The 21,280-nt window shown below is 43.4% G+C and overlaps 1 protein-coding gene across 2 annotated transcripts in view; it reads right to left on the bottom strand.

The window, feature by feature from the left end:
- The window catches only part of abcf3 (ATP-binding cassette, sub-family F (GCN20), member 3), a 190,980-nt gene that overhangs the window by 656 nt on the left and 169,044 nt on the right, over positions 1-21,280 (bottom strand). For both annotated transcript variants that reach the window (XM_059991476.1, XM_059991485.1), the window contains exons 17-20: positions 19,021-19,109; positions 14,577-14,668; positions 11,431-11,563; positions 3,588-3,675 (exon numbers count right to left, since the gene is read on the bottom strand). In XM_059991476.1, coding sequence (XP_059847459.1) covers positions 3,588-3,675; positions 11,431-11,563; positions 14,577-14,668; positions 19,021-19,109 — 402 coding nt within the window. The remainder of the gene's footprint in view (positions 1-3,587; positions 3,676-11,430; positions 11,564-14,576; positions 14,669-19,020; positions 19,110-21,280) is intronic.

Raw genomic sequence — 21,280 nt, 5'->3', positions numbered from 1 at the left:
CATTCATTTCAAGAGGGCTAGAATATAAACACAAAGATGCAATGCTGAGGGCTTTATAAGACATTAGTCAAACTGCACTTGGGAGTACTGTGAACAGTTTCAGGCCCTTTGTCCAAGAAAAGATGTAGGCAACACACAGAAAATGCAGGACTCAGCAGGCCAGGCTGCATCTATGGAAAAAAGTATATTCGATGTTTCAGGCCAAAACCCTTGGCAGCACTGGAGAAGAAAAGCCGAGGAGTAGATTTAAAAGGTGGGGAGAGGGGGAGAGAAACACAAGGTGATAGGTGAAACCGGGAGAAGGAGAAGTAAAGAGGCAGGAAGTTGATTGCTGAAAGAGACACAGGGCTGGAGAAGGAACAATCTGATAGGAGAGGACATAAGGCCATGGAAGAAAGAAAAGGGGGAGGCGCATCAGAGGGAGGTGATGGGCAGGCAAGGAGATGAGGTGATCGGGAATAGTGGGGGAAGAAGCATTACTAGAAGTTCGAGAATGCTAACCAGTGAATGATGGGAGCTAGATCACCTTGGACAGACCTCTCTACACGTCCAAGAGATTTTTTAAACCAGATGATATTTTGAAGATGATGTGCTGTTGTGCCGAAAGGGATGATTCATATGGGAATGGAAAGGGACTGCATAATGATGAGTCTATCTCAGACCATTTCTCCACACGAGAGATGATCTGGGTACACATGGTAACCTAATAATCAAAGGCAGAAGTGCAATTGATCCTAAGTTAAAAGGAATAATGTGATTAAAATATATTCATTCCTCAAAAAGGAAAAAAAAAGTTCGAGAAATCAATGTTCATGCCATCAGGTTAGATGCTACCCAGATGGAATAGTAGGTGTTGCTCCTCCAACCTGAGAGTGCCCCGTTGCGACAGTAGAGGAGGCCATCGATGGACATGTCAGAATGCGAATGGGAAGTGGAATTAAAATGAGTGGCCACTGGGAGATACTGCTTTTCCTGGCAGATGGAGCGTAGGTGCTCAGCGAAGCGGTCTTCCAATCTACATCTGGTTTCACCAATATACAAGAGGCCACACTGGGGGTACTGGATACAATAGATAACACCAACAAACTCACAGATAAAGTATCGCCTGGAAGGACTGTTTGGAGCCCTGAATGGTAGTGAAGGAGGAGGTGTTGGTGCAGGTGTAGCTCTTGTTCTGCTTGCAAGGATAAGTGCCACGAGGGAGATCGGTGGGAAGGGACAAGGGAGTCGCGTAGAGAGCGATCCATGTGGAAACCAGAAAGTGTGTGGGGTTGGAGGGGCGGGAAGGAAAGAGGTACTTGGTGGTGGGATCCCATTGGAAATGGCGGAAGTTACAGAGAATTAAGTAGTGGATGCAGTGGCTGGTCGAATGGCAGGTGAGGACAAGAGGAACCCTATCCCTGATAGATTGGCGGGAGGATGAGGTAAGAGCAGACATGCGTGAAATTGAAGAGATGTGGTTGAGGGCAGAATTGATGGTGGAGGAAGGAAAGCCCCTTTCTTTGAAAACGGAAGACATCTCCTTTGCTCGCCAATGAAAAACCTCAACTGAGAGCAGATTGAGCAGAGACGTAGGAATTGAGAGAAAGGGTTGGCATTTTTACAAGTAACAGGGAGGAAGAGGTGTAGTCCAGAAGGCTCACGAGAATTATCCCAGGAATGAAACAGTTAATGTATGAGGAGCATTTGATGGTTCTGGGCCTGGATTTTAGAAGAATGAGGGGGAACTCATTTAACCTTATCACATATGGAAAGGGCTAGATAGAGCAGATGCGCAGAGGATGTTTCCTATAGTGGGTGAGTCTAGGACCAGAAGGCACAGACTCAGAATAGAGCGATATCCACTTCGAACAGAGATGAGAAGGAATTTCTTTAGCCAGAGGGTGATGAATCTGTGAAATTCATTGCCACAGGTGACTGTAGAGGCCAAGTTATTGGGAAAATTTAAAGAAGTTGATATGTTCTTGATTAGTCAGAGTCAAAAGTTATGGAGAGAAGGCAGGTAAATGGGGATTAGAGGGATAATAAATCAGCCATAATGGAATGGCAGAGCAGACTCAATGGGCTGTATGGCCTAATTCAGCTCCTATGTCAATGTCTTATGGTCTTGCAGGAGCCAGAGCCGCTGTGTGCATGGTCACCATTACTGGGGCTTGCAAGACGTTGCTGGACCAGCTGTCAGCAGTGTTTCTCACCTTACAAGCATGATTTGCTTTAAATTTGCTTCACTATCTGATCTGCATTAAAGAGACTGTGGAAATCTCAGTTCTCTCTTCCATTTCATTTGCAAACTAACCCTGGTATAAATGTTATGGAACACAAATGGTTAACTGCATTTTCAAAGTGGACAATTAAATGCCCCAGCAATGCGATCTCTGTATACGCAGCTGAGCGTTGGGCTGGCATGGCAGCATTGCTGTGACTTCAACACTCACTGCGCCAGTGACAAGGGATCAATATCTGCGGCTGTCTGTAAGGGATTTGCATATTCTCCCTGTGAGCATGTGGGCTTCCTCCGGGAGCTCCGGTTCCCTCCCACATTCCAAAGGCATACCAGTAAGTTGTGAGCATGTTATGCTGGCATGGGAAGCATACTGGCTCTAGTGAACTGCCCACAGCACGTCCTCGGACTAAGCTGCTGTATGTTTCAATGTGCACATGACAAATAAAATTAACACAGTGGATTCCCATTAGTTGTGTCATCAGTTAATTGGGCTGCTAGTTACTTGGGACAAAAAAAAAACTGGAATTTCCTTTGTTTAATCTGGACACTATGAACTCAATTGGGATAGGAGACAGTTGCTGAACAGTTTAACTAATGTCGATCGTGTGCACTTGCATAGATGTTAAGACACCACAGCATGCTTAGAATGAACAGGTCACTTGCATGTTTGTGCTCAAAAAGTACTGGTTCTTATCACTGACAGTCAGCGAGAAATAAGCAGTAAGACAATTCAGAACTGTTTTGCTCATTGGGGTTTCAAGCATTCAGGCTTGGAGATCCTAGGAATGGCCAGAAGTGAAAATGAAATGATTTCACTGCTTCAGCAAGTTAGGAACTATGAAGAACTGGAAGGTATTGATAATCATCTTGAATGATACAATGAAAATGAAGATTTGGAGGATGCAAATCTTGTATGAAGGCAGGCTATTATCTGCACCGGGTGCCTGCACTGATTTGTTCCCTTACAGTCAATGAAATGAACACGGCAGCCAGCATACACTGAATGAATTCCTCTGTCAATAACTATTAGGAACTAATACACAGTTCTATAGTACTGTGGTAGTATTAGTAATGTTTGAATTTGTTCTGTACCTCATTGAAATACAAAATTTGTTACTCAGTTAAATCGCAGTTTGTCTTTTTTGTACCTTTTTAACTATTTTCATGAAACTGGCTAATTAAGCTGGTCATTTAATTGGGCCAAACTGTACTGGTCCCGATGTGTCCCAATTAAGCTAAATCCACTGAATTTAAATTTTCATCTTTATATTTGATGCTTATGCGGGGAGTCATCATGTCCTTGGCTGTAGCACTGACATCGCACATTAATCATATTCTTGGAAAATATCCCCAAGTAGTTTACCTTAAACTTCTCCAATGCATTTCCCAGTGCCTCTATTGTCTCCATGTCCAGGTGGTTGGTTGGTTCATCCAAGATATAGAAACTGGGGCTGTATGTTAAAATAAAAAATAATACAACTGTGAGACTGAGAAATAACCACTGCTGATAATCACCAAGACCGGAATCCAACAACTGGTACAGAAATGCAGTGAGATACTGAGTGAACTTGATACCCTGATAAACACAAAAGTCCCGACCAATCCACCACACCTGGTCAAAATCACTCACCCCCTCAATGAACAGACTCCACAACCTGTGCACTCTCTTTCAAGGAGACTACAACTCATGTTCTAAATCTTACCTATTACTTATTTCTCTATTATTATCTTTTTCTATTTATACAATATGTTGTCTTTTGCACATTGGTTGTTTGTCCATCTTATTGTGCACTGTTTTTCATTGTTACTATTGTGTTTCTTTATGTTTACGGTGAATACCCACAAGAAAATTAATTTCAGGCCATAGCAGTGCCTCTACATTCTTAGGTTTTGAAGATTTGGATAGTCATTTAAAACTTTGACAAACTTCTAAAAATGTGCAGTGGAGAGTATTCAGACTGATTGCATCATGGCCTGGCATAGAAATACCAATGCCTACAAAAAGTAGTGGATACAGCTCAGCCCATAATGGGTAAAGCCCTCTCCACCAATGAACGTATCTGCATGGAGTGCTGTCGCAGGAAAGCAGCATCCATCATGGATTTTCCCTGCTGTTATCAGGAATAGTTATTATCCCTCAATCATCAGGCTCTCGAACCAAAGGAGAAAAACTCATTCAATTTCACTCACCCCAACACTGAGCTGTTCCCACAACCTATAGACTCACTTTCAAAGGCTCTTCATCTCATGTTCTTGATACTTATTGCTTACTTATTATTATTTTGTGTGTTTTTTTTTGTTTCCTTTATATTTACTGTGAATGCCTGCAAGAAAATTGAATATCAGGTCTGTATATGGTGGCATTTATGTACTGTGATAAAACATTTAGAGCCCTACCATCCATGTATCTATGGAAACTTCTCTTAAACACTGAAATCGAGCTCGCATGCATCACTTGCACTGGCAGCTTATTCCACATTCTCTCCACCCTTTCCTTTGAAATTTGAAAATCAGCCCAATTGACAGTAGTTCAACATGGATACATGGAGAGAGTGGGGACCAAGTTTAAGCTTGAGAACATTCTGTGCAGACCGGTAAGTGTTGAATAGGTGTGCACTATTGTATGTCTGGGCTTTCAATGACTGTATAAGTCAAGGTCAGGTGACATTTCAGCCCTGAGGTAGGATAAGACTAGAACTAGAGGTGATGTATTAAGGGTCAAAGGTGAAAAATCTAAGGGGAACTCGAGGGGAACATCTTCACTCTGAGTGTGGAACCAGATACCAGTGAAAGTAGTGGATCCCGGGTTTGAATCCGGCCGGTTCCTTATATGCATTCTATCCATGCTGGGTTAAGTGTCGAGTTAGCAACTCAACTTTCTAAAAGAAAACGGACAAAGTGCTAAAGAAATGGCAAAGATTGCTGCTCAATGCAGACAGAAACAACAACAAAATGGATGGGAGGTGTGTGGAGGGCTATGTTCATGTGTGGGTCGATGGAACTAGATAGAATAAACAGTTCAGCATGGACAGGATGGGCCAAAGGGCCTTTTTCTAAGCTGCAGTGCTTTATAATTCCATGACAGCAGATATAACAGTTCATTGTACAAAGAAAGGAAAACCTTCAACCTCTCTATAGTGGAGATGTAGGAAGCACTATAACTGAGTCCAGACTTGGCAAGCAGAGAAAACCATGCCAGTACTCAGTAACATTGAGGGATGGCTCCCTACCCAGCTCTGCTGAGATCTGATCCTGACTGCAGCGAGTTAGTACGTTCCCATTACCAGTGCATGGATTTCTCCTGGATTCTCTGGTGTTGTCAGAAATCCCAAAAACATGTTGTCTGTGAGCTAACTGGCTGTAAATCACTGTGTGTACCTGTGTGTGCATGGTCTCTGTGTGTATGAATAAACACTTCTAAGGCTTCCAATCACAAACAAAAGCAAATCCGCAGATGCTGGAAATCTAAGCAACACAGAGAAAATGCTGAAGTAACTCAGCAGGCCAGGCAACATGTAAGGAAAAGAGTACAGTCGACGTATCGGGCTTTGATCATTCAGCAGGACTACCATTTTGTGTGTGTGTCTCCTGGGCTTTCAGCTGGGGGTAAAGGTATCATTTTTAACTGATATTTCAATGACAAACACCACCATCTTCATCAGGGATGATGCCTAGGCATGTCTAGTCTAGTGGTACATATACCCCCACCATCTGTCCCTCCTGATTGGCTTAGTCCTCATCCAATCCGGTTTCCATTATCTCACCTCATTTACAATCAAATTCCAGTCTCTGTGTACTTCTGTCAAGGTGCCTGTGTGCATGTCACTGTCCCTGTGTGTGCTTGTCGGTACAAGTGTGTGCAAATGTTCAAAAATTCAAAATAAATTTAATATCAAAGTACCTATGTTACATCATAAGACTATAAGCCATAGGAATAAAAATAGCCCATTGGCCCATCCAGTCTGCTCTGCCTTCCAATCATGGCTGATCCTTTTCTTCCCCCCCCACTCAGCCCCACTCCCTGGCCTTCTCCCCATAACCTTTGATGCCGTGTCCAAGCAAGAACCTATCAATCTCTGCCTTAAATACACCCAATGACCTGGCCTCCACAGCTGCCTGTGGTAACAAATTCCACAAATTCACCACCCTCTACATCTCTTTTAAATCAATCTCCCTGTATCCAGAGGCTGTGCCCCCTTGTCCTAGATTCCCTCATCATGAGAAACATCTTTTCCACATCTACTTTGTCTACGCCTTTCAACATTCAAAAAGTTTCAGTGAGATTCCCGCTCATCTTTCTAAATTCCAGCGAGTGCAGACTTAGAGCTATCAAACGTACCTCATATGATAACCCTTTCGTTCCTGGAACCATCTTTGTCAACCTGCTCTGGACCCTCTCCAATGCCAGCACATCTTTTCTTAGATGAGGAGTCAAAACTGTTCACAATACTCAAGGTGAGGCCTCACCAGTGCCTTATAAAGCTTCAGCATCATATCCTTGCTATTGTATTAACACAGAAACATAGAAAGACTACAGCACAATACAAGCCCTTCAACCCACAATGCTGCGCCAAACATGTACTTAATTTAGAAATTACCTCGGGTTACCCTTAGTCATCCATTTTTCTAAGCTCCATGTACCTATCCAGGAGTCTCTTTAAAGACGCTATCGTATCCGCCTTCACCACCATCACCAGCAGCCCATTTGACGCACTCACCACTCTCTGCATAAAAAACTTACCCCTGACATCTCCTCTGTACCTACTTCCAAGTACCTTAAAACTGTGTCCTCTCATGATAGCTATTTCAGTCCTGGGAAAAAGCCTCTGACTATCCACATGATCAATGCCTCTCATCATCTTATACACCTCTATCAGGTCACCTCTCATCCTCCATCACTCAAGGAGAAAAGGCCAAGTTCACTCAACCTATTCTCATAAGACATGCTCCCCAATCCAGGCAACATCCTTGTAAATCTCCTCTGCATCCTTTCTATAGTTTCCACATCCTTCATGTAGTATGTCAAAGTACCGTATGCCTTCTTACCCACACGGTCAACCAGCGCAGCAACTTTGAGTGTCCTGTGGACTCAGACCCCAAGATCCCGCTGATCCTCCACACTGCCAAGAGTCTTACCACTAAATCTATATTCTGCCATCATATTTGACCTACCAAAATGAACCACCTCACACTTATCTGGGTTGAACTCCATCTGCCACTTCTCAGCCCAGTTTTGCATCCTATCAATGTCCTGCTGTAACCTCTGACAGCCCTCCATGCTATCTACAACACCCCCAACCTTTGTGTCATCAGCAAATTTACGGACCCATCCCACCAAGTCAAGTCAAGTCACTTTTTATTGTCACTTCGACTATAACTGCTGGTACAGTACACAGTAAAAACGAGACGTTTTTCAGGATCATGGTGCTACATGAAACAGTACAAAAACTATACTGAACTATGTGAAAACCACACAGAAAAAAAACTACACTAGACTACAGACCTACTCACTACCTCATGCAGGTCATTTATAAAAACCACGAAGAGAAGGGGTCCCAGAACAGATCCCTGAGGCACACCACTGGTCACCGAACTCCATGTTGAATATGACCCATATACAATCACTCTTTGCCTTCTGTGGGCAAGCCAAATCTGGATCCATAAAGCAAGGTCTCCTTGGATCCCATGCCTCCTTACTTTCTCAATAAGCTTTGCATGGGGTACCTTATCAAATGGCTTGCTGAAATCTATATACACTACATCTACTGCTCTACCTTCATCAATGCATTTAGTCACATCCTCAAAAAATTTGATCAGGCTCGTAAGGCACAACCTGCCTTTGACAAAGCCATGCTGACTATTCCTAATCATGTTATGCCTCTCCAAATGTTCATAAATCCTGCCTCTTAGGATCTTTTCCATCAACTTACAAACTGGGCTATCTCTGCTCCCTCTCCTGAATAAGGGAACAACATCTGCAACCCTCCAATCCTCTGGAATCTCTGCCGTCCCCATTGATGATGCAAAGATCATTGCTTGGCAATTTTCTCCCTCGCCTCTCACAGTAGCTGGGGTATATCTCGTTCAGTCCCGGTAACTTATCCAACTTGATGCTTTCCAAAAGCTCCAGCACATCCTCTTTCTTAATGTCTATATGCCCAAGCTTATCAATCCATTGTAAGTTCATCCCTACAATCGCCAAAATCCTTTTCCATAGCAAATACTGAAGCAAAGTATTCATTAAATACCTGAGCTATCTCCTTCGGTTCCATATACACTTTTCTACTGTTACATTTGATTGGTCCTACTCTCTCACGTCTTATCCTCTTGTTCTTCACATACTTGTAGAATGCCTTGGGGTTTTCTTTAACCCTGCTCGCTAATGCCTTCTCTTGTCCCCTTCTGTCTTTCCTAAATTCATTCTTAAGCTCCTTCCTGCTAGCCTTATAATCTTGTAGATATCTATCATTACCTAGTTTGTTGAACCTTTTGTATTCTAGACCTCTTGAAATGAATGCTAACATGACATTTACCTTCCTTACCACCAATTCAACCTGCAAGTTAACCTTTAGGATGTTCTGCACAGGAATCCCAAGTCCTTTTGCATCTCATTTTGGAGTTTCTTCCCATTTAGAAAATAGTTTGCACATTTATTGCTATGACCAAAGTGCATGACAATGCATTTTCCAATATTGTACTTCATTTGCCACTCTCTTACCCATTCAACTAATCTGTCTGTCCTTCTGCAGCCTACCTGTTTCCTCAACACTACTTGCCCCTCTATCAATCTTTGTATCAGAATTAGAATCTGAAAACTTGGCAACAAAGACATCTATTCCATCATCTAAATCATTGATATACAACAGAAAAAGAAGCGGTTGCAACACTGAATCTGCGGAACACCACTAGTAAGTGGCAGCCAACCAGAAAAGGATAAACAAGAGAACATCTGCAGATGCTGGAAATCTGAGCAACACACACAAAATGATGGAGGAACTTAGTAGGCCAGGCAGCATCTAGGGACAAAGTACAGTCGATGTTTTGGACCTGAAGCCTTTGGCTGAACCTTTTATTCCCACTTGCTGGTTCCTATCAATCAGCCAATGCTCTAACCATGCCAGTAACTTTCCTGCAATACAACGGTTCTTAACTTGGTAAACAGCCTCATGTATGGCACCTTGTCAAAGGCCTTCTGAAAGTCCAAATATACAACATCCACTGAATCCCCTTTACCTATCCTACCTGAAATCTCCTCAAAGAATTCCAACAGGTTTGTCAGGCAATATTTCCCCTCAAGGAAACCATGATGGCTTTGTCCTATCTTGTCCTGTGTCAGCAAGTATTCCATAACTTCATCCTTAACAATTGACTCCAACATTTTCCCAGCTACTGAGGTCAGGTTAACTGGTCTATAATTTCCTTTCTGCTGCCTTCCTCCTTTCTTAAAGAGTGGAGTGCAGTTGAGTGAAGTTATCCCCTCTGGTGCCTTATGGGTATTAACTGTTCCAGAACCTGGTGGTGTGAGATCTGAGGCTCCTGTACCTCCTTCCTAATGGCCTGTGTGTACTTCTGTGCATGTGTGTGCCTGTGTGGACAGCAGGGTAACTACAGGAGAGTTGTAATGTGGTGGAGTAGGTGAAGAGGTTACAGGGAAATAAGATAAGGATTGTGGAGTTGACGAGAATGCATCATGAACTCGCATGCTCAGCAGGTTGAATGAATAGTCTTCAATTTCATGAGAAAACAAGAAATATGGACGACATTCATGGGGTAGAGAGGAACTGAATTGCAGCAAAAGGCAACAACTGCCAGAACAGAAATAAAGTCATCTCAGAAACCAAAACAAAACACACAAAATGCTGGGGGAGCTCAGCAGGTCAAGTGGCATCTATGGAAATGAATAAACAATCGATGTTTCAGGCCAAGGCCTTCATCAGGACTGAGAAGGAAGTGGGAAGATGCCAGAAAAAGGTGGTGGAGGAGGACAAGCTAGAACGTGATAGTTGAGTCCAGGTAGGTGGAGAAAGGGGATGAAGTAAGAAGCTGGGAGGTGATGGGTGGAAAAAGCAAAGGGCTGGAGAAGAAGGAAGTTGATAGGAGAGGAGAGTGGACCATGGAAGGAAAGAAAGCGTGGCAACAAGGAGAGGTGATAGGCAGGTGAGGAGAAGAGGCAAGAGGCTTGAGTGAGGAAATGAAGAGGGAAAGGGTAGTGGGAAAAAATTACGAGAAGCTGGAGAAATTGATGTTCATGCCATTAGGATGGAATATGAGGTGTTGCTCCTCCAACCTGAGAGTAGTCTCATCAAGGTTATGGACTGACTTGTCTGACTGGGAATGGGGATACTTTTACTCAGTGGGTCCAAACTGGGAAGCTTGAAAATGGAGTTGGAAACCTTGTGGAAAAAGGCAGTGAGGATGGCTTTGCAGGCTCTCTTTGGATGCAGACTAGTGGTGTGGGAGGTAATTAAGGAAGAAGACCAAGAAATGAAATACAGTATGGAAAACAGGGAAGGCTATGAGGTAGATGTGGCAGCAGAATTAGGACAATCTTCCTATTGAGTCTGCTCTGTGGAAACTATGAAGTACCAATGGGCTAGAAGCACCCGTAACACCAACAAAATCCTTTTGGAAGAGGAGTTAGCAACCTTTTTATGCCATGCATCTTTACCATTAACCAAATGGTCTATGGTCCCTAGGTTGTGAATCTGTTTTAGAAGAACGACAGCAGAATCTCATGGAGACCTAACATCAAATATTAAAAGGCTCAGACTGAGTGGACTTGCAGAGGATGTTTCCTATATTGGGAGAATCTAGGACCAGAAGGCACAGCCTCAGAAAAAAGGGTTGCCACTTTAGAACAAAGATGAGAAGTAATTTCTTTAGCTAGAGAGTGGTGAATCAGGAATTATTTGCCACAGGCGGCAGTGGAGGCCGGGTCACTGGGTATATTTAAAACAGAGGTTGATAGGTTCTTGATTCATTGGAGTATCAAAGGTTACAGGAAGATGACAGGAGAATGGGGTTGAGGGGAATAATAAATCAGCAGTCCTAATGATGCCCCTGTCTTACAGAAATGGCCCTTACAAGGCAAAGGGAAAGGCAGTACAGACTGGGAGTGAAATGGCACAACTGGCCAGGTAGAACTCAAAGGCACAGGACAAACAGACTACAAATCAACAGATGGTCAGGAAAGTCACAGTGATTACCAGGGCATTGTCATCTGTGCAAACGCCACCCTGCTCTTCTGTCCCCCTGATAGACTGGCAACAGGTCTCACTGCCAGGTCTCCCGATATCCCGTAACCTCCCAGCTGATGTCGGTATTCCTCTTCTGTCTTCCCTGTAAACATCAGATCAAAAACAAAACCATTTAAGCACAGCTTAGGATTAGTAATACATCCAAGACTCACACTATAAAGAAAGATTAGTGTTGCTTCTTGCCACGGACAGTGCCGGGCCCCGTTCTGCGTCAGATCAAATCTGGGCAGATGAGGCTTCTCAGCAATGATTGGCAGTTCTGACTTCAAACCTCCACTGCCTTATGGATATACCCACTCATGCGGAAGGCTTTGGAAATTAACTCCAAGGAAAAATCTGGAGCTGGAATCCCTAAAACAGTCCTACGTTTGAGTTCAACAATGACTGGCAATTCCTGCAATGTTGTTGGTGCCAAACTGTATGGGTCTTTGCCTTTCTTTTGTATTCATCAGCTGTGTGGTGAGGGAGAGCTTGCTGCATGGGCAACAGCTTGCTCTCCATATTGAACTGCCCTGACTTGCATATTACATAAACTGCTAGGACAATCCCGACCAATGGAGGGGCCTCAAACACTTTATACAACTTCAACATGACATCCCAACTCCTGCGCTCAAAACGTTGATCTACAAAGGCCAAAGTGCCAAAAGTTCTCTTTATGACCCTATTTACCAGTAATGCCACTTTTAATGAATTATGGATCTGTATTCCCAGGTTCCTCTATTCTACTGACTTCCTCAGTACCCTACCATTCAATGTGCAAGTCCTACTCTTGGTTGAAGAAGAAAAGGCCTTGAGCCTACACTCAAATTCATGGCATATCCTATTTACTATCTCCCCTCCATTTCATGTCAAGAGTATATCAATGTCTCAACTGTGGAGGAACAGAGGGGTTAAGAAGGTGTATGGTGCATTGGCCTTCTTTAGAAGGGGGAGTTGCGTTCAAGAGTCGCGAGGTCTATAAAATTCTGGCTGGTCCACACTTGGAATGTTGTGTTCAGTTCTGGTTGCCTCATTATAGGAAGGATGTGGAAGCTTTAGAGAGGGTGCAGAGTAGATTTACCAGGATGCTGCCTGGATTAGAGAGCATGGCTCATGAGGTTGAGTGAACTAGGGCTTTTCCCTTTGGATGAGAGGATGAGGGTGACTTGATATAACACGAAGCATCAAGTAACACTGAGGAAGCAGGGAGGCTGCTGAAGGACATGGACAGATTAGGAGAATGGGCAAACAAGTGGCAAATAGAATACAGTGTAAGGAATAAAAGCATAGACTATTTTCTAAACCTGAAGGAAATTCTGATGGACTTGGGAGCCCTCGTGCACGACTCCCTAAAGGTTAATTTTCAGATTGAATTGGTGGTGAGGAAGGCCAATGGGATGTTACCATTCACTTCGAGAGGAGTAGAGTATAAAAACCAAACATGTAATGCTGAAGTTTTCTAAGGTACTGGTGAGGCCTCCCTTGGGAGTATTGTGAGCAGTTTTGAGCCCTTTATTTAAGAAAGGATGCGCTGATATTGGAGTGGATCTAGAGCAGGTTCATGAGAATGATCCCGGAAATGAAATGTTCATTATATGAGGAGTGATTGATGGCTCTGGGCATTTATTCGCTGGAATTCAGAAAATGAGGGGGGAGTCTCATTGAAACCTATTGTATATTGAAAGGCCTAGATAGAATACATGTGGAAAGAACGTTTCCTATCATTTAGGACCAGAGGGTACAGCCTCAGAATAGAAGGATGTCTATTTAGACTAAAGATGAGGAGAAATTTCTTCAGCCAGAGGGTGGTAAATCTGTGCAATTCGTTGCCACAGATGGCAGTGGAGGCCAGGTCTGGGTGTACTTAAGGCAGAGATTGATAGATTCTTGATTAATTAGGGTGTGAACGTTTACAGGGAGAAGGCAGAAGAATGGGGTTGAGAGGAAAATACAGTATATCAACCATGATGGAACAGCATTAGAGACTCAATGGGCTGAATGGCTTCACTCTGTTCTTATGCCTTACAGTCTTATGATAAGAGGCATTGACCGAGGGGATAAACAGACATTTTCCTAGGGTGGAAATGGCAAATGCAAGGGGGCATAATTTTAAGGTGATTGAAGGAAAGTATAGGGGGAGATATCAGGGGTTGGCTTTTTACACAAAGGGTGGTAGATGTATTGAACGTGCTGCCAGGTGATTTAAGCGACTCTTAGATAGGCACATGGATGATAGAAAAGTGTAGGCTATGTAGGTGGGAAGGGCTAGAATGGCTTGGCACATGGATGACAGAAAAAGTGACTCTGTGACTCTAATAACATCATGGGCAGAAATGGGCATGTACTGTGCTGTAATGTTCTTTGTTCTATGTCAATAAGTGAATGAAGCAGAGTGGAGAATTCGAAAAATTCAAAATTCACAACCCCTTCAGTAAATTTCTCATCGTGATCTTGACTGTACAACTCCCTTCCCCAAGACTGTCTCCACAATTCACCTGAGGAAATGACCCCTGGTATCAACCCATGAATTTCCTGTAGAATCTCAGTAAGGCTGCTAAATCTAGTGACCTTAGGCATGGCACGGTAGCGTAACGGTTAATGTAATGTTATTAAAATGCTAGCAACCCAGATTCAACTTTGCTACTGTCTGTAAAGAGTTCATACGCTCTCTCTGTGTCCACGTGGGTTTCCTCTGGGTGCTCCGGTTTCATCCCACATCTGAAAGATGCATGGGTTACTAAGTTGATTGGTCACATGGATGTAACTGGACCAGAAAGGCCTGTTACCATGCTTTATCTCTATATCAGGGGTTCCCAACCTTTTAATGCCATGAACCTCAACCAATAACCAAGGGTTCCATGGAGTCCAGGTTGGGAGCCCCTGCTCTAAGTAAATAAATCTAACTTCCACTGAGTACACAACATCAATGCATGGTACGCAAACTGTACCATGGCAGACAGGAAGGCTCTACAATGGGTAGTCAAAACTGAATTCAACCTGTACCAAAATAGATTGTCATAGTGAGCGCAGTGTAACACCTTGAACTGACTGCTTCAGTGTGCTGATGCCCTGCTCTCATCATCACTCTCCAACTAGGGTATTGTGGTGCAAGTTACCTGGGAACTTGGTTGCCAGTAGCTCCACTGAGCTGATGTTCATTTCCAGCTGGTCTATGTGATGCTGGCTGAAGTACCCAATTTTTAAATTCCTGTTTGGAGAAAAACAGAAAAACATAGAAAACCTATAGCACAATACAGGCCCTTCGACCCACAATGCTGTGCTAAACATGTACTTACTTCAGAAATTACCTATGGTCAGCTACAGCCCTCTATTTTTCTAAGCTCCATGTACCAATCCAGGAGTCTCTTAAAAGACCCTATTGTATCCCCCTCCACCACAGTCGCTGGCAGCCCATTCCACACACTTACCACTCTGCGTAAAAAACTTGCCTGACATCTCCTCTGCACCTACTTCCAAGTACCTTAAAACTATGTCCTCTCATGTTAGCTATCTCACCCCTGAGAAAAGCCTCTGACTATCCACATGATCAAAGCCTCTCATCATCTTATACACCTTTATCAGGACACCTCTCACCCTCCACCACTCCAAGGAGAAAACGCCGAGTTCCCTCAACCTATTCTCACAAGGCATACTCCCCAATGCAGGCAACATCCTTGTAAATCTCCTCTGCACCCTTTGTATAGTTTCCACATCCTACCTGTAGTGAGGTGATCAAAACTGAGTGCAGCACTCCAAGTCTGACTAGGCTAACCAGGCTCCTATATACCTGTAATATTACCTCTCAGCTCTTAAACTCAGTCCCTCAGATGATGAAGGCCAATGAACTGTATGCCTTCTTAACCACATAGTCAACCTGTGTAGCTGCTTTGAGCATCCTGTGGCCTCAGACCCCAAGATCTCTCTGATCCTCCACAATGCCAAGAGTCTTACCATTAATACTATATTCTGCTATCATATTTGACCTACTGAAATGAACCACCTCACACTTATCTGGGTTGAACTCCATCTGCCACTTCTCAGCCCAGTTTTGCATCCTACCGATATCCCGCTGTAACCTTTGACAGCCCTCCACACTATCTACAACACCCTCGACCTTTGTGTCATCAGTAAATTTACTAACCCATCCCTCAACTTCCTCATCCAGATCATTTACAAAAATCACCTATAAAAAGTGGTGGATACAGCCCAGTCCAACACAGGCAAAGGCCTCCCCACCATTAAGCACAGAGCGGTCCCACAAGAAAACAATATCCATCATCAAAAGCCTCTGAACAGCAGCCAGGATGTGGGGTAAACATGAAATGGACAAGACATGTAAAAAGGTCAATCAGGAGGGATTTTAATATACAATGGTGCTGGATCTTAGGAGAGAGAAAGCGTAGAGTGCATATGAGATGGCTTTTTACAGCAGCTTGTGGTTGAACCCGAGGGAAAAGGCAATTCTGGAATGGGTGTTGTGTAAGGAACCAGATTTGATTAGGATTTGATTAAGGAACCCTTAGGGTTGAATGGCGTCATTCTGCTCCTATGTCTTACAGTCTATCATCCACACCATACTCTCTTCTCGCTATTACTATCAGAAAGGAGATACAGAAGACTTAGGTACTACTCCACCAGGTTCAGGGAACAGTTAATACCCTTCACCCATTTGGTGACTGAACAAGCATGAATAACTTCACTCACCACGATTCTGAACTGATTCTACAACTCATATTCTCATTTTTATTTGCAGTTTGTCTTCTTTTGCACATTAGTTGTTTGTCTGTACAAGTATATTTTTCGTACATTTTATTGTATTTCTTTATTTTTCCTGTAGATGCCTGCAAGAAAATGAATCTCAAAGTTGTAGACGAAATTTACCAGGATGCTGCTTGGATTAGACAGCGTGTCCTATGAGGATGGATTAATTGAGCTAGGTCTTTTGTCTTTGGAGTGAAGGAGGATGCAAGGTGATCCGACAGAGATGTAGATGATAAGACTTACAGATCAAATGGACAGCCAATGACTTTTTCCCCAGGGCAGAAATGGCTAATATAAGGGTGCATGAATTTATGGTTAGTGGAGGAAAGTAGGAGGTTTGGAATATCAGGGGTAGGCTTTTATTTTATTTTTTTTACACAGAGAGTGGTGGGTGCTTTGAACGCCCTATCAAGGGTGGCAGTAAGACTATAAGACATAGGAGCAGAATTAGGCCATCTGGCCCATCTAGTCTGCTCTTCCATTCAATTATGGCTGATCCTTTTTTCTATTTCCCCCTCAACCCTAGTTCCCAGCCTTCTCTCCATAACCTTTGATGTCATGTCCAGTTAAGAACCTATCGATCTCTGCCTTAAATACACCCAATGACTTGGCCTCCACAGATGCATGTGGCAACAAATTCCACAAATTCACCACCCTTTAAGTTACAGAAATTTCTCCGCATTTCTGTTTTCAAAGGGCGTCCCTCTATCCTGAGGATGTGCCCTCTTGTCCTAGACTCTCCCACCATGGGAAATATCCTTTCCACATCTACTCTGTCTAGGCCTTTCAACATTCAAAAGATTTTAATGAGATCCCCCCCATCCTTCTGAATTCCAGCAAGTACAGACCCACAGCCATCAAACGTTCCTCGTATGAAAACCCTTTCATTTCTGGAATCATCCTTGTGAACCTCCTCTCCAATGCCAGCACATCTTTTCTAGGAGGAGGGGCTCAAAACTGTTCACAATACTCAAGGTGAGGCCTCACCAGTGCCTCATAAAGCCTCAGCATCACATCTTTGCTCTTGTATTCTAGACCTCTTGAAACGAATGCTAGCATGGCATTTGCCTTCCTCACCACTGACTCAACCTGCAAGTTAACCTTCAGTGTGTTCTGTACAAGGACTCTCTGCATCTCAGATTCCTGGATTAGAAAATAGTCCGTACATTTATTTCCACTACCAAAGTGCATGTCCCAGATCCTCTGGATCAATCTGAATGTTTGACAAGTCAGTCAGACAGATACTGGAGCCCCCTCTCATTCATAAAGTCAGGCATCAGTCTTGGACTAAAAGCTCACGTTCTGTAATGTGTCAACAGATCTCACAGGAGTGTGAAGTGTAACTTGGAAAGATCCAGTAAGATAGCAGTGCACTCGGATGCAGTGGCCTCTGTGGGCCTAACCAAAGGTGTTATTGCTTTTTTTAAATGACTTTTTCATGATTGCAAGGCATTGCTGCACATTCAGAACTGCAGTTCTCCCCCATCAGGAATGCTGCAAGTCTGATGTCAAAGGAGCTGCGTGACCTCAGTTGTAATGCAGAGGAGGATGTCTCACGACATGTTGTCGCTTGCTGCAGCCACCCAGAAGTGATGCTGAAGGTGGTGTGGCGCATATTCCTTGCAGGACTGGGTGGCAGGCCCCTCCCATCAGTGCTGCTCTCCAGTGTTTGCTTGGTGGAAAACAAGCTGGATTGCATTCGTCCGCTGACTGCTGCGGGCTGCCGACAACATCCATGGACTCAGGGATTTGTACTACTTTACATTGCTTTTGTGTAACTACGTTTACTGCTGGTTGTGTGTTTTGCACCTTGGCCCCGGTGGAACACTGTTTCATTTGACTGTATTCATGTATGGTTGAATGACAACTGAATTTGAACTTGAATATACTGTCAGATTAGAATACAGATCCACGTTTCTGTGTTTCCTGGCTCCCTTGGTTCAAATAGTTGTTAATGAACACCAAATAAAATAACAGGCCACATTAATAATGTCGCTCTCTTCAATGTTATGTCGGCTACACCCAACTCCAGTCAAATGAAAACTTAGTTGGTGCTCAGAATAATTTTGGTGGATGTCAGAGATGAGTTTTATTTTCACACCAAGAGTGGAGGGTATATGGAACACCCTGTCAAATGTGGTGGTAAAGGCAGACACATTAGTGACATTTAAAAGAATCTTAAAGATATGTGGATTACGTGGAGGATTATGTGGGAGAAAAGGATTAGATTGATCTTGGAGAAGGTGAAAAGAGCAGCACAACATTGTGAGCTGAAGGGCCTAGACTGTTCATAGACTGGAGGGCCTGGACTGTGCTGCAGTGTTTTATATGGGGACTGACAAAGCCATTATTTCTCCTCCTCACATGGAGGCTGATTAGAATTCCACCATGTGCCTATTCCTCATTGTCTGTGATGCATTCATCCTGCTGTACAGAACAAGTATAGCAGGAGGAATGCAGCAAAGGTGGGGAATTGGAAGCATTGAAACATTGTCAACACATCCACTTCAGTGAGTGAGAATAAAAATTTCATGTCTTATGGTCTTTTGACTTCTGCCAGAGAGAACCGGCACCTATTTCCCAGGGCAGGAATGGCTAACGCGAGAGGATGGTAGAAAAATGGAGGGTTATGTGGGAGGGTAGGGATTGATTGATCTTGCAGTAGGTTAACAGCCGAATTATGAACTCTTGAGAACAAATGAACAAGTGTCCTCTTCCTGTGGTGTTCAACATTGAATCTCACTCACTTCAAACCCTCTCTAACTGAGCAAAGATATATACAGCATAACTAGATTGTACCTGTGTGCGTGTCTAATACCCTGAACAGGTGCCAAGTCCCCAAGCAGCAACTTTAGCAATGTTGTTTTACCAGCGCCATTCTCGCCAACCTGTAAACAGAAGATAAGTTAAAAAACATCATAAGGCGGAAGGCTTTTACACCAAAAGATGTGTGGAAATATGAGACAAAATATATAAGAAGCTACCTCATGTAACAGTTGGGTGGAAAACAAAACAGGGGCAGAGATTTAAAGTAATTTCTGACTTGGCAACACTGTAGCGTACTGGTTAGCGCGATGCTGTTACAGCTTGTGGCATCGGAGTTCGGAGTTCAATTCCAGCGCCTTCAGTAAGGAGTCTGTATGTACTCCCCATGGAATGCGTGAATTTTCTCCAGGTGCTCCAGTTTCCTCCCACAGTTCAAAGATGTACCAGTTAGTAGGTTAATTGGTCATTGTAAACTGTCCTGTGACAGACTATGGTTAATTCACGGGTTAATGAGCAGCGCAGCTTGATAGGCCTACTCTGCGCTATAGCTCAATCTATAAATAAATAAGAGTGGGAGGGAGCAGAGCAAAGTGACAGGACTGAAATTGTAAGATTAGCTCTATTTGTCACATATCAAAACATCCAGTGAAGTGCATGTTTGCACCAAAGTCCCACATAGTCTGAGGATGTGCCAGGGTGGCCTGCAAGTGTTGCCATACTTCTGTCAGTAACATCTCTATCTCCTTTACTATAGCATTGGAGAGGGATAGGAACAGACAAGTTAGGAAAGCGTTTAATTGGAGTAAGGGGAAATATGAAGCTATCAGGCAGGAACTTGGAAGCATAAATTGGAAACAGATGTTCTCAGGGAAATGTACGGCAGAAATGCGGCAAATGCTCGGGAATATTTACGTGGCATTCTGCATAGGTACGTTTCAATGAGACAGGGTAAGTATGGTGGGATACAAGAGCCATGGTATACAAAGGCTGTTAAAAATCCAGTCAAGAAGAAAAGCTTACAAGAGGTTCAAAAAACTAGGTAATGAAAGAGATCTAGAAGATTATAAGGCTAGCAGGAAGGAGCTTAAGAATGAAATTAGGAGAGCCAGACGAGGCCATGAGAAGGCCTTGGCAAGCAGGATTAAAGAAAACCCCAATGCATTCTACAAGTATGTGAAGAGCAAGAAGATAAGATGTGAGAGAATAGAATCAATCAAGTGTGACAGTGGAAAAATGTGTATGGAACTGAGAGGAGATAGCAGAGGTACTTAATGAATACTTTGCTTCAGTATTCACTACGGAAAAGGATCTTGCTAATTGTAGGAATGACTTACAGTAGATTGAAAAGCTTGAGCATATAGACATTAAGGAAGAGGATGTGATGGAGCTTTTGGAAAGGATCAAGTTGGATAAGTCTCCAGGATTGGACAAGATGTACCCCAGGCTACTGTAGGAGGTGAGGGAGGAGATTGCTGAGCCTCTGGCAATGATCTTTACATCATCAATGGGGATGTGAGAGGTTCCAGAGCATTGGAAAGTTGCAGATGTTGTTTGCTTATTCAAGAAAAAGAGTAAGAGATTGCCCAGGAAACTAGAGACCACAGTGAGTTTTACTTCAGTGGTTAATAAGTTGATGGAAAAGATCCTGAGAGGCAGACTGTATGAACATTTGGAGAGGTATAATATTAGGATTAGTCCGAATGGCCTTGTCAAGTGCAGGTCGTGCCTTACAAGCCTGATTGAATTTTCTGAGGATGTGACTAAACAAATTGATGGAGGTAGAGCAGTAGATAGTGTATATGGATTACAGTAAACCATTTGAAAAGGTAATCCATGCAAGGCTTACCAAGAAAGTAAGAAGGGATGGGATCCAAGGGGACATTGCTTTGTGGATCCAGAATTGGCTTGCCTACAGAAGGCAAACAGTGGTTGTAGATGGGTCATATATTGCACAGAGGTCGGTGACCAGTGGTGAGCCTCAGGGATCTGTTCTGGGACCCCTTCTCTTATGTGATTTTTATAAATGACCTGGATGAGGTAGTGCAGGCATGGGTTAGTAAATTTGCTGATGACACAAAGGTTGGGAGTGTTGTGGATAGTGTGAAGAGCTGTCAGAGTTTACAGTGGGATATCGATAGGATGCAGAACTGGGCTGAGAAGTGGCAGATGGAGTTAAACCCAGATAAGTGTGAGGTGGTTCATTTTGGTAGGTCAAATATGATAGCAGAATATTAAAGGTTTGAAGGTTAAAGGTTTGAAGCACCATGGTTTTCAAGGGATATTAGAAATTTGG

This window comes from Hypanus sabinus, chromosome 2, assembly GCF_030144855.1.
Source record: "Hypanus sabinus isolate sHypSab1 chromosome 2, sHypSab1.hap1, whole genome shotgun sequence".
NCBI lineage: Eukaryota > Metazoa > Chordata > Chondrichthyes > Myliobatiformes > Dasyatidae > Hypanus > Hypanus sabinus.
Note: the sequence above shows the minus strand (reverse complement) of the source record. Positions and strands in the feature narration are given on the sequence as shown.